Source organism: Buceros rhinoceros, unplaced genomic scaffold (assembly GCF_000710305.1).
Source record: "Buceros rhinoceros silvestris isolate BGI_N320 unplaced genomic scaffold, ASM71030v1 scaffold5746, whole genome shotgun sequence".
Classification (NCBI taxonomy): Eukaryota; Metazoa; Chordata; class Aves; order Bucerotiformes; family Bucerotidae; genus Buceros; species Buceros rhinoceros.
In genome coordinates, this window is record NW_010415687.1 from 66,292 (window position 1) to 78,910 (window position 12,619).

General features: G+C 47.4%; 1 protein-coding gene across 1 annotated transcript; it reads left to right on the forward strand.

Moving 5' to 3' along the window:
• The first annotated feature begins 973 nt into the window (after positions 1-973).
• On the forward strand, positions 974-12,184 carry LOC104494636 (T-box-containing protein TBX6L). The gene is made up of 9 exons (XM_010137499.1): positions 974-1,129; positions 5,387-5,531; positions 6,515-6,617; positions 7,060-7,224; positions 7,536-7,682; positions 8,168-8,238; positions 9,396-9,487; positions 10,235-10,427; positions 11,046-12,184. The coding sequence occupies exons 1-9, from the start codon at positions 1,114-1,116 to the stop codon at positions 11,473-11,475; spliced, it is 1,362 nt and encodes a 453-aa protein (XP_010135801.1). The 5' UTR covers positions 974-1,113; the 3' UTR covers positions 11,476-12,184.
• The last annotated feature ends 435 nt before the right edge of the window (positions 12,185-12,619 follow it).

The following is a 12,619-nucleotide window of genomic DNA, read 5'->3' on the forward strand; positions in this document are numbered from 1 at the left end:
GTACAAAAGCTAATGGTCACACTTGCAGAATAAACTAATTAAGGGAAAATGCTCAAGTCGAGTTTCTGCTCAGCCTTCCTTCAGTAAGAGCAGTGCCTTGAACAAGGCCAAAAACCAGTGCCTGATCCACCACAAGACTCTTGGATCTCTTGCACTAGCCCTGGAAGGTCCCAACTGAAGCAGTTTGGTGCCTGTAAAATGATACGCTAGCATGACTGTGCCGTTAAACAACTGCAGCTTCCACTCGTGAAGCTCATCTGAAAAGATACTGCATGTGGAGCAGCCCCAGGCCTGAGCTCCAGAGCAGATGTGGGGCAGTGGTGAGGATCCTGCCTCAGGAAAACTAACTGTGCAGTTAAGGGCTGTGAATGCAGAGCTTGAGTAGGTAGGTAATGTAACACCATCAGATGTGTTTCTGTTAGTGGAGAAGACATCAGGTGGTGAGTGAATGTATTGCTGAACCATCCCAGTTGTGAGAGCAAACTTCACCACAGACTTAGTCACCCACCTGGGAAGGAACAAGCTCAATACAGTCCTGATCCTGACACCAGAAATCAAGAGTAAAATAATTCTGTGCTCTGGAGATGAAAATTATGTCAAATCTGTGGAATAGCCAGAAGGAAATTTTTCCTGCTTGCTGTTTAAGGGATTTTTGCATTTTGTAGGTAAGTCTTCAGCTGATGTTTTTGGTCTTGTCTCTATTTGTTTAAAAGTGCGTTAGCAGTAAATCAAGGTGCATTTCCCCTGTAGGGTTTCCTGTATGTCAAAGCCATGTTAATTCTCTTTGATTTTCTTCCCTTAGCCTCAGCCACTGCTGCAGATCCTTCCTCTCTTTGTCCCTTTGGACATCAAAGGATCGCAAGGGGACAGCCCTGGCGTGAAGCTCCTCCCTGCTCATTAGCCTCCATAAAACAGGAACTCACCTTGGCTAGCAGTGCTTGGAGTCCCATCCTCATCCCGCTCACTCTTGACACTGGATCTCAGGAGGAAGGGGTTTTGCTTGCTTCAGGAAATCAGACCTACTTTTGAACTGGACTATTTGGGTTCCCCTCATAAGAACTCTGGTGGCTCTCTCGGCCGTGCAAGCTCCTGGACTTCCCAGTACATGGAAAAATGCAAGCTTTGCCAGGTAAGTAAAGGACTCACTCCCTCCTCTTCCTTGTGCAGACAGATCCTAGAGTTACGCTAAAAGCGTACAGTCTTTTTAATTTTAGAAAGCAAGTGCTCCTGAAGGATGAACAGCATTTATAGTAGTGTGGCTGGAGAGGATTTCTAAAATACGGGGATTTTGTAAGAGTAGATGAGAAATGGTGGATTTGAGTGTTCTTTGTGAGCCTTGGAAGGCCTGCTGTAAGGAAGGTAGTAGAGGTTTACTCACAATTGTGCCCAAAACTCTCTTACCTGTATCGGCTTGTGCAGTGTGATCATTCACTGAAGGCTAGGAGTGTTATTTGTGCATTGTCTGCAAAGTACCCCGAGTTTCCTTCAGGTTGAAGGCCACAGGAGGTCTGGAAGTATTTGTTATATTGAAAATAATAGTTCTAATATGAACTGTCTGTTTTTTCCTATGGTTTTTCTCTGCTCTTTGAAAGTATAAACCCCAGGCAGACATACCCTACCTCTACTAGGTTCGTGCCCAAACACAGGATTTTTGTGATTTCCTGATGGTTTTGTTTATGGTTTTCTTCATCCGTCCATCTCATAAAGCGCTGTTAACCTTTTCTACGTGGGGCACGATCAGATTGGACACAATGACACACATGCATCGGGAAACCAAGGGCCAGTCCAGAGCCACTGCACTTGTCAGTATAACTGAAACCCAAATTTAGTCTGGGGTTTTACGCTACATCAGAAGGAAATGACTGTTTACCCGGTTCAGGTATGCAGGTAAATGTTAGAGGTGGCTGGGTATTCTCAGCTTCCTTTCTGTAACACTGCAGGGTCTGGTTTCCATCATAAACAAATACATGTGCGGTGACTCAGGTACATCCACCTTCACTGTGGTTTTGGGTTTTTATAAAGCAGTCCATTCTGTGGTCATCTGATTCATACTGATTTCTGCCACTTGACAAGAATTTTGAGTTGAAAAGCAAAAGAGCAACAATGAAAAAAGGACAGACTGTATTACAGTATTTTATGATACTAAAGATTCCAACTATTGCAGAGTTCCCCTCATTTTCTTACTGAGTTGTTTCTGGTGCATGACCCATACAGCAGACATATTCCGGATGGTGCCTGGGTGCGTTTGAGAGGTGAAGCCATTGAGTTTGTGGAATTGCCAGAAAGCTTTCTGGCTCTGAGAAATGAGGGTCGGGTTGTTTCTACAGGCATTTATAAGAGCAGAGAAAAAGCATTTAGTTTGTTTGTTGGCAAGATGAATTTCTCAGATGGCTTTGTAAGTCAGCGTGCATTTCTCCCCTGTGGACGCTGGATAACTGTCGGTGTTGGACTTCTTCGCTCAGAAGTCAGCAGCAACAGCTGTAACAATAACTGATTTTAGTGAAGACAAGAAGCTGCCTTTTGCCTTGTTGGAGTTTTCCCGGTATTGCAAACCCTATCCCATACATTTCTGGACGGCTGCAACAAATTTCCTGACACCAGAATGTTGTCTCAGGACTACACAGTTAATTGAGAGGCTGCTGTAGATGAGTGGATTACACTCCAGTGTCTTCTCTCCAAAGACCTTATCCCCCGCTGCAAGCACTGCTGAATTGACTCTTATTTCTCTTTCTCTTCTTTTCACCTCCAAGTCAGGAAAAAGATATGTACAGCCTATTCTAGATACAGAAACTGCTTGTATTTGTATAAGGACTTCAAGTATGGAATAGATGGAAGAGCTCTTAATTCTCAGTGCCTTTATCATAGCAGCTATCTTCTTTCTCAACCTCGTCTCGGCATAAAGAGTGTGTTTTAAAATGTGCCACATGCAGTGTTACCAGTTACACAGTGATAACAGTGATACTTCTAAAATAGCTTAGAACTAAAATTCTTGGCAAACATTTCAATCTCTTACAAGTAATACTTAAATTAAAAACTAAGTTATGTAGAAGAGGAAACAATAGAATTGCAGCTTTAACTTGCTCGCTTCAGTGCTCGGACACCCTGCCACAAAGCTCTTTGTGCTGTAGTGCCACCGTGCCAGCATCTTTGTGGGGCAGATGTGTGCCTGAGTCTCAGTGTTAGTTACGTTGGCACAAACTAGGAGCGAATTTGGAGTACCTTGCAAGCTAGCCTTTGGCTCTGCAAAGAAAATCCAAAGTGGATCCTGCAGATGGATCCAGCACTGCAGAACCCGCTGAAGCCAATTGCACATGACTGTGTAGGCAGCTGTGCGGATCCATGAGCAAACTCACACCATTGCTGGGGACCAGATCCCCGTGCAGACTGGTGGTGGTCTGATTTTCAGCCTCAGACTGTGCACACACAACCTGTGGGGTGAAAGATATGAACTACATTTTAAATTCTTACTGCAGTGTTGATTGCATGTGCAGCTCTTTTCCCTGTCTCCTGAAGCATCTTGCTCATACAGGTGCATTGTGGACTCATAATCTAGTAAAAACCGTATAGTAACATCTGCCTTTGATTTTTAATTCAGTGTTGAACTCCTTTCATTTCAGTTCCTCTTGATTTCATTGGAAATCTGCCCTCAGTAGTGACTCCTGAGATCCGCCTTGTTGTAGTCTCATTTAATGGCATTGGAATTTGCTTACAAAAATGCTAATTATAAAATTCATTTGGGGAAGGAGTGAGCATCTGTCTAGCTAATCAAAATCTGTTTGCGTGTATTTGCGACTGGATGACTCCTATGGGAAATCAGCCCAATTTTATTGTAACTCCTTTTGATACATGTGCTGCACTGAGCTACCGAAGGCATCATCTCGTGGCAGCTTTCATGTCTTTGCAAGAGGATATGGGGGAAGCTTTAGTAAGAAGATGTTAACAAGCTAATCTTAGTGAGCAAACTAGGTGTCACTTCTTAGCCACTTCATTAATGTTGGATCAAAGCAGAAAAAAAGAGTAGAGGATTTTTTTAAAGGCCTGAAGACCTTTACAAACTGACAAAATTACATTTAAACATTTTTTACTTCCTAATACTGTGGAATTCCCTTAGACTTGTGTTGGGTTGTTTTTGTGGAAAGATGTTGCTTCTGAAAAAAGCGAAGTTCTCTGGAAATAGTTATCTACTTTTCCTGCTTATTCTTTTGAAGACAGTACCCAGGCAGGGTGTAACAAGGGGAAAATTCCCTTTCTTCTGATATGCTCTGAATAAGATCTGATCAGGTGGAGGCAGGAAAATCTCCCTTTTAAACAGCCGTGGACGGCTGATAATGCCTCACCCAGCAGAAGCGAGGGCAGCACTGCTGCTGTACGTGTCCCCGAGTCCAGCAGGCGTAGCAATACCTCTCTCAGGCCCCAGAGCAGTGTTTGAAAAGCCTTTCTGGGATGAAATCAGCCCACCAGTAGCTATACCACATCACATTTTGTCCTAATATGAAACAGGTGGGGTTTTTTTGTCTGGACTTTTCAGTATGGCAGCAGCAATCTTGTGTGTCTTATGATATAGCTAGAAGTGCCTCTATGAAGATTGTAATCCAAACAGCTTTACAGCGGTGGTGGCTACCATCAACATCAAAGACAATTCCTTCAGAATAGTTTCCCTTTCCTCTTCCCGAGGACCACAGTTAGTCCTCTGCCTGTAGCAGAAAGTGCAGGCGTATTGCAGGTAGTTACTCAATGCGCTCTGGTGTTACTCAAGAGGCACCTTCCCCGCTGTCACAGCTCCTTGGAGGTCTCCATCTCCAAGTCCAGGTCAAATCAGCTATCCTCTTTTCAGAATATCCCATGGTTGGGCTCTGACACCTCCCTTTCTTTCCTTCCCTTATATCTGGGTTTCCTGTCTCTCTGTTTTTTGTCCTCTGGAGAGATTTTTCACCTCTGCTACCACCTGTCTGTCATTTTCTCCATTACACTCTGGTACACTTTAAATCTTGTAACCCTGATCATACCAGGGAGGAAAGTGTCTTGTGGCTACCTGCTAGTGATTTTGTTCCAGAGGTTTATTGTGGCACGGATTCCCCAGCTCTCGGCAGCATTTTGAACCTTCATGGGTGAAATCACAGAAGCTTTGCTGTGCGCTGTGAGGTGGTTTGGGGCTGAGATGTACTGTGACCGGACGGGAGGAGTGATGGCAAGGTGTATGGACCCCATCCATTCCAACAGCCCGGGAAATTCAGTAGCTCCCTGTACTGGCGGGGGTGGGCACTGGAGGGTACCGCGAGGGCCGATGCGGGTGCTGTGTCTCAGGGCTCTGTTCCTGAGCAGGAGATGCAGCTCCATGCCGGCCGCCCCCGCCTGTCTGAAGTTACTGTTTTCTCTCTCCCGCTAGACGTGAAAGCACAGTGTGAGGCACTTCCTTCTCCCAGCCTGGAGCCCTACCCGCAGAGCTCCATTGTGGTCACTCTTGAGGACATGAGTCTCTGGATGAAGTTTCATCAGATAGGAACTGAGATGATCATCACCAAATCTGGCAGGTGAGGGGAGGGGGACAGCTGCCCACACCACACTTCTCCAAGCTGTTGACAAAATCTCTGAGTTCTCTTTTTTTGAATGCTGGCCCTTAAACTAGTTTTTTAGCCAATTATGCTCATCGCCCTGCCCCTGGCAGAAGATCCTCACTTTCAGGATGTGGTAGAAGTCCAAACTGTGGAGTGCAAAAGGTCACTGTGGGGCTGATGTGCTGAAAAAAACTTCTGTACTCTTATCTCACCACTTAACACTGATGTTCTTCCTGTTGCTTCAAGGTTGCCCTGAAAAGTGCCCTGGGCTTCCTTTGCCTTGCTCACAGGCAGCAGCAGTGGAGCAGTGAATACCTGCGTCTGAGTCTGCATTTGCAGATGAGAACGTGGCGTAGAATAGTAATGATCTGTGCATGCAGACTACTCCGAAGTGTAAATGAGTCATGCGTTGTGGAGCCTGCAGTGAGAGGATATGGAATTGTGAAATTGTAACGTATTGTGTCAAAGCTGCTGTGAGCTGAAATAATCCCTTTGGCTAGGGAGGCAGGTGTCAAAGCTGTTTTGCAGAGTCAGAAGATGAAACTCGTGTCAGGGAGTACTGGATTGGAAAGCTAGGCGTGCTCTTAGCTGGGAGCACATTTTCTACCCAGGCTAGAAGATGCTCTAATCTATCCTCCAGGTCTGTGATAGCTGCAGAGGGCTATGAACTGCATGCAAATTCCAAATATTTTCTTTGAAGTTTCCCACTGTTGCGGTGCAGGAATCAGAAGAACAAAAGCAGCAACAATGTCAGACCTTCAGTGACTGCTGCCCTGTTAGTGCCTGTTCCTCCTAAGCCTGTAGGACTAGAGAGTACATCAATAAGATAGAAGAATGTTCAGCAGCTGGCCTGTAGAAGTACTGCGCGATACTGAGCAAACGTGATGTGCTGCTTGACCATTAGACGATATCTGCTTTATAGAGGACCCCTTATACTGTATATTTCATTTCTTCTTCAGACGAATGTTTCCACAGTGCAAAATCAAAGTTTCTGGCTTAATCCCCTACGCCAAGTACCTCATGCTGGTAGATTTTGTGCCAATGGACAACTTCAGGTACAAGGTAAGGACTTTAAATAATAGAAGTTACACTGTCCTTCCATCTTTGTTTGAAATAGAGTAATCTTCATGCTTCACTGGCCAGGCTGATCTATAAATTGTCTCTAGACAAAGTTTAGAAGTAATTGGTCGATTTTACGCTTCTGAGGAGTTATTTATTACTTTTGCTTGGGGAGCTGCCAGAAAGGTAACTAATTTTCATTGTAGGTGGTAGTTTTAATCATTATTAACACAGACTTCTCTAACAGCCATTGGGAGAAAAGGAGGACAAATGAGGCCTTAACTCGGAGCTGGTTTGGTAACATGATCGTGGCTCGTAAGACAGAATCTGCTGCTTGTGCGTCAGAGAAGTCCATTAAGTTGACAGTGAAGCAAAGCTTCTGGGGCTTTCCTGACGTGAAAGTAGGGGGGGTTTAAGCTCTGGATCTCTGTCTTTCTCTCCACAGTGGAATAAAGATCAGTGGGAAGTTGCTGGAAAAGCAGAACCCCAGCTCCCTTGTCGAACCTACGTCCACCCAGATTCCCCAGCTCCTGGCAGCCACTGGATGAAAGAACCTGTCTCCTTCCAAAAACTGAAGCTCACCAACAACACTCTGGATCAACATGGGCACGTAGGTTATAGAAGTGCTCTCTTGGAATTCATTGCAGGTGGATGTTACAGGAAATTAGTGAGATCTGTGAGGTGTTTGATCACGTGGAAATTAAAACGTGCCCTTTCTTCCTTCCTCACCCCTGTGCCCCTTAATTACCTGTTAGGGAAGGATTTAGTCTGTACTGTCACTACAGAGGCATGGTGGAGACACCAGTCCCAGGCAGGCATCCCTGGTTTGAGGTGGATGTCCTGGGAATCTCCCCAGGAGACTTTGCACAGTGTGTTCGCAGTGGTTGCACATGGAACCTTTCACCTTTGTCTCTGTGCCAGATCATCCTCCACTCCATGCACCGTTACAAGCCTCGCTTCCACATTGTGCAGGCAGATGACCTCTTCAGCGTCCGCTGGAGCATCTTCCAAGTCTTCAGCTTCCCTGAGACAGTCTTCACTTCTGTTACTGCCTACCAGAACGAGCAGGTACGATGTGCAAGTGCTGCTCTCGGACACTTTGCTAAGTATTCTGTCTTTAGAAATCTTGTAGAGGAAGGTGTCTCCTTCCAATCTACTCACCCTGGGCACCTGTAGTGGACGGTGGGAAAAATTAGGCACATTACGGTTCTGGGATGAGATGAATCATGCACCTTAAGCGTGCTGTCAGTGATTAACAGAACCCTAAATGCAGTAAAAAGTATGGGCAAAAGTCCAGGTACAGATACTGACCCTGTATATTTCTCTAGTCAGATGAATCCCACCCAAATCCCTGCTGACCCTGGCAAAGTCACCTCTCTGTATGTCAGTTCATAATCAATAACGGGAGCTGCTGGGAGAGCTCAGAGCTGTGGCAAGAGCATGCCCAAAACCCTCAGACAAGCTGCTGTGATAAATACTGAGGTGAGGGTCTTGAAACAGTGAAGAACCCAACCAGTCACCATGACTCTGAATCTTCTTCCTTTTATTTTAAGATTACAAAGCTCAAGATTGACAACAATCCGTTTGCGAAAGGTTTCCGCGAGCACGGAAAGAACACTCGAAGGTAAACTGTTTTTTCATTTTAGTTTTTTTGTAACTGGGCTTCACTTGTGAATTCTACCCAAGGCCATCGAGCAGAACGATACCAGCGAGCTCTGCCGAGCCTGCTGTGTTGTTCACTCTGCATTTGCAATGCCCCCCGGTGCAGCCTCCTCCCAAGAGACACGGGCAGTGGGAGGAGGTACAAGATTTCCTACAGAAATGTGGGAGGTGTGACAAAGTTGAGTGCTGCATTCCCTTGCAAGTTTGAGCTAGGCCTGAGTCTGATGTGAAGGTAGCGGCGATAACAGGAGTCCACAGCAGATCGTTCTGTCTCTTTGAGATCAGCTTCCTTCTGACATCGAGAGGCTCCCTCATCAATTTCTGTTGGAAGAGACGCTTTTTCACACACGAGATTTTGTCTGCAAGAGAGAAGATGATTTCCAATACCCACAAGATTTTCTGTCTGAGGGCAGCCAGTGGATGGATGAAAAAAAAACCAATTTAAATCAACCGTGGATTGGCAATAGAGAAGGAAAAATACCATTTTTTCCCAAGCAGAAAATGTTAGGAAAGTATCTAAGATTTTGTTTCGTGTTATTTTATGCCTGAAAAAAAAATCTTAGTTTCCTATGAGAAAGGCCAAAACTGACTCCTTTTCACTTAAACTTTGAAAATGTCATGGATTTTCTTTCTCTTTCTAATAGGATCATTTCTGACTAAGCTTAGACTCATTTTCCATTTAGGGAAAAGCTGCTTTCAAGTGAAAGACCAACCCTGCTCCACATGTACCTGTGTGCAGAGTCTATTTCCAGCACTGGAATACACTCACAGACTCCGTGCCACAGCCTCCGGTGCTGGGTTTATGCTCTTTGTGCCTTTTGTACAAGTGTGAAGGGGGCAGCCCCCGTTACCGGTTCATCCCCAGTATGCTGCAAGGCGAGGGCTCTTGCTGGAAGCGCGCGCTGATGGCAGGCAGCACGGCTAACCCTGTAATTCAGCTACGGCCAGCGTCTTCCCCAGGGGCCTGTCAGGGTGCTGGGCTAGGAGAGGTGCAGGTCACAGAATGTCGGAGAGGTTCATCCCATCTTTTTCTCTTCCAAGGCTTGTCCAGCATGCCCTGCATGTTTACCCAGGGGAAGAGCTTGCATACAAGCTACCCCATGTCTTGTTCCTTTCCAGGGAAGGACGAGCCAAATGCCAGAAGCCTAGTCCAGCCAAGGGCCAGAAGAGGAAGCTGCCCGAGGAAAAGGAGTCCAGTGCCGAGAAACGTGGTAATATTGATCACAACAATCCCAGAGAATGATTTCCAGGCAGTGCCCAGGCCACAGGGAGGAAAAGAAACAGCAACATAGCCCCTTCTCTGGGGAGAGTGGCCTGGGTGGTGACCCTAGGGAGTGCTGTGTACAACTTTGAGTCACTCGCTATTTCTGGGAATGATCCCAGGAGACTGCTCACGAGTCACCTGGCATTACTGGCTACCCTTCAGCTCCCTCACCAGCCTCCCAGCCTGCCTGTGCTTTTTGACCACGTGTGATCATAGGCTGTGCTTTCACTGCATTTCAACAGCGATATGAACTTGCAGCATCACCTGTTGCTTCATTCTTGGTTCATTCTCAGCGGTGCAGTTGTGCCAGCAGTGCTGTCTGTGCAGCTGGGTTGTAATGCAGATCTGGGAACTGATAGCACTGAAAAAAAAAAATCCTTACTCCTTCTGTTAGATTGTTTCTTAAGCTTGATCATTCCTTGCTCCAGTTCATGGTCTCGCTTGCAGTAGCACAAGGCAGTACCACAGCTGAGGAAAGAGGACAGGGCAGGAGCAATCACCCCAGTGTAAGGGCAGAAAAAGGCTGGAAAGGGCTAGTCCCTTAAAACAGTGTGACTGCAGAAGAGGTATTACTGCTTTTACTTCTTATCCTGTGATTACTACAGCTGCCAACAGACTGTTGTGAACTCTGTCTTTCTCTCTCTCCCCCCCTTTTCATTTTTTTCTCTTCTTTCTTTTCCCCGCTGTGAGTCAGATTTTGAGAAAGATGAAAACGTAGATGTGAAGGAAGAGAGTAACCCCGTCGTGGTCAGCAGCGGATACCCCTTCTGGGTCTCGGAGCAGAATGCCAGCCAGGCCTTGCCTGCAGCATCGCCAGTGCCTGCTGATCAGAGGGAGGGTCTGGCCAGAGAGCAGCAAGTGCCAACACCATCCTACCAGACATACCGGTGAGTCCCACCTCCTGGTGCTCATCTCCAAAGCTGCCCTTTAACCAATGGGATTCTTCCTCTTCTGCTGGGTATTTCCTAAGAAAAACAGCCCGTGGGAGTAAGGAAGGCTGCCTTTCTGCTGGGCAGCATGACTGGGTGATAGGTGCTAGATGAGCATGGGGTTAGCTCCAATACAAAGCCTTTCTCTGTTACTTCAAACCCACTGATTCCAGGCATACTCATGCCTCTTTATTTCCCTGTCCTGAACTGCTCTCCCAGCCACCTCTGTGCACTGCAGAGCTTCCCTCTCCTTTGGAGGAAGTGTGTTGGAGGAGTGGCAGGACTCCAGTCTTTTTTCCCTCCTCCTTATCTTTGCAAACTCAGACATGAGTTATAGTGAACCCAGACTAGAACTGAGCCAGAACTAGGGTGGTCTGGCCTTACCTCCTCTGGCATTTAGTTTCTCTGTGTGAGTGACAGCAAGGCTTGGACTGAAGTCCACACTAACAGTAAGGCAAAGCAGTAGGCAAGGCAAAGAGTGCACGCTAAGAGCTTGCCCTGGGGACCTGTGTGGGTTTCAGTGGTTTTCCGCTATGGTAGGTTTGACTTTCTCTTCTCTCTGCCCTCGGGGCTCAGGTTCCACGAAGCTGGGGATAGCCAGCAGCTTCCCACACGTGATACCGCAACCTTGAATGATTTCCGGGCAAGGTGCCACCCCTTGGATCTCACCACTGTGCCCGAGCACGACTCCAAACAGCTCCCAGATGGCTTCACCAACCTGCCTCCGCTTCCCCCACCTCTGCCTCCTCCTCCCCAGGACTACACAGGAGTGGTGAACATGGCTCTAGACTCTGTCGGGAAACCCGGGGCCCGCGCACCCATGTACAGTCCCTACGGCACCGAGCAGGGCCTTGGCCAGTGGATGGTGCCTTCCCACAGCCAGTACAGGGCAATGAGCTACTCGGCCTTCTCCACAGAATACAATACACAGGGGGCTCCAGGACATGCCCATGGGACCATGGCAGAGTGGAGCCAGTACCCTCTGTTCCCCTATGCCTGCTGGTGAAGGGGGAAGACCCTTCTCAATTAAAAAACTGGAAGAAAATTGTAAATGAGATCAGTTTTGCTCTGGGGTGTTGACCTTTTGAAGCCTTGACTACACTGGGCAAAGAGGTGTTTGCTGCAAGTGGTAGCATGGGACGCCTTCACTTCCTTGTCTCCTTGCACATCAACCCTCACTGTATTTCACAAGCAGTGGCTAAACTGGTGGCTGCCCTGGCTGTGTCAGTGTGGGTCTGGCTAAATCAATGTGTTGTGCAGTGGTTTTATTTCCCAGCAGGAGTAGGAAACCACAGAAGCTCTGGGAGCAGTAAAGAGCTGCCCCACTCTCAGTCCCAGGCCGTTTGCATCTCACATTTGGCAGTTTCCAAAATGCCTTCCTCCCAGGACTTGTGTGCAAGGAGGTGGAGGCTGAGGAGTTCCAGTAAACTGTCCAGGTGGCCAAGAAGCTGTAGAAAATTACTGCAGAGATGAACAAAACAAGCAACCCCGGTGTCCCCTTGAGCAGTTTCCTCACGTAGTATAGTCAAACTAAAGCTGGAGCCTCTCCTTTCTTCTGGCAGCGTGCGAGTGAAACACACAGCAGCGCGTGCGTGTCTGGAGCGCAGCAGCAGGTCATGCAGGCAGGAAAGAGCTTGTCCCGTGCAGGAGAGGTGGCATCAAGGCTGTGTGTTGTGTCTGCATGTCCCCTGTGCCCATCCCTCTTCTGTCACCCCTAGACTCGAGGTTAGTGAAATGCTCTTCTTTCTGCTGCTGGTGGTGGAGGGAGGTTGTTCATGGAATATGGGGGGCTGCTCAGGGGGTTTCCAAAGGCCCATGGTTGTCAGAAACAGGGCCACAAACAGCAGTGCTGGCTGTGACACTCCCGCCTCTTCCTTTTGAGTAAATCTTTCACTGTGAACTTCCTTCTTCCACCCCCTGCTGCCCCTGGCGAATATAATTTATAGTTGTGGTTACCGTGCTACGCGCAGAGCAACCTTTGTCCAGACAGCTCTCCCCAGCCTGGCGTTGCCCATCGGGCATATGCTGTAAATAATACCCTGCAGGCACTGCGCTGCGTGCGGCGCTGCTGGTGTGCTCAGCACCTCCCAGCTGGTCGGCAAAGTCAGCTTGCTGCTGCTGGGAATCTGTAGGGATCTGCTTCCGTGTCT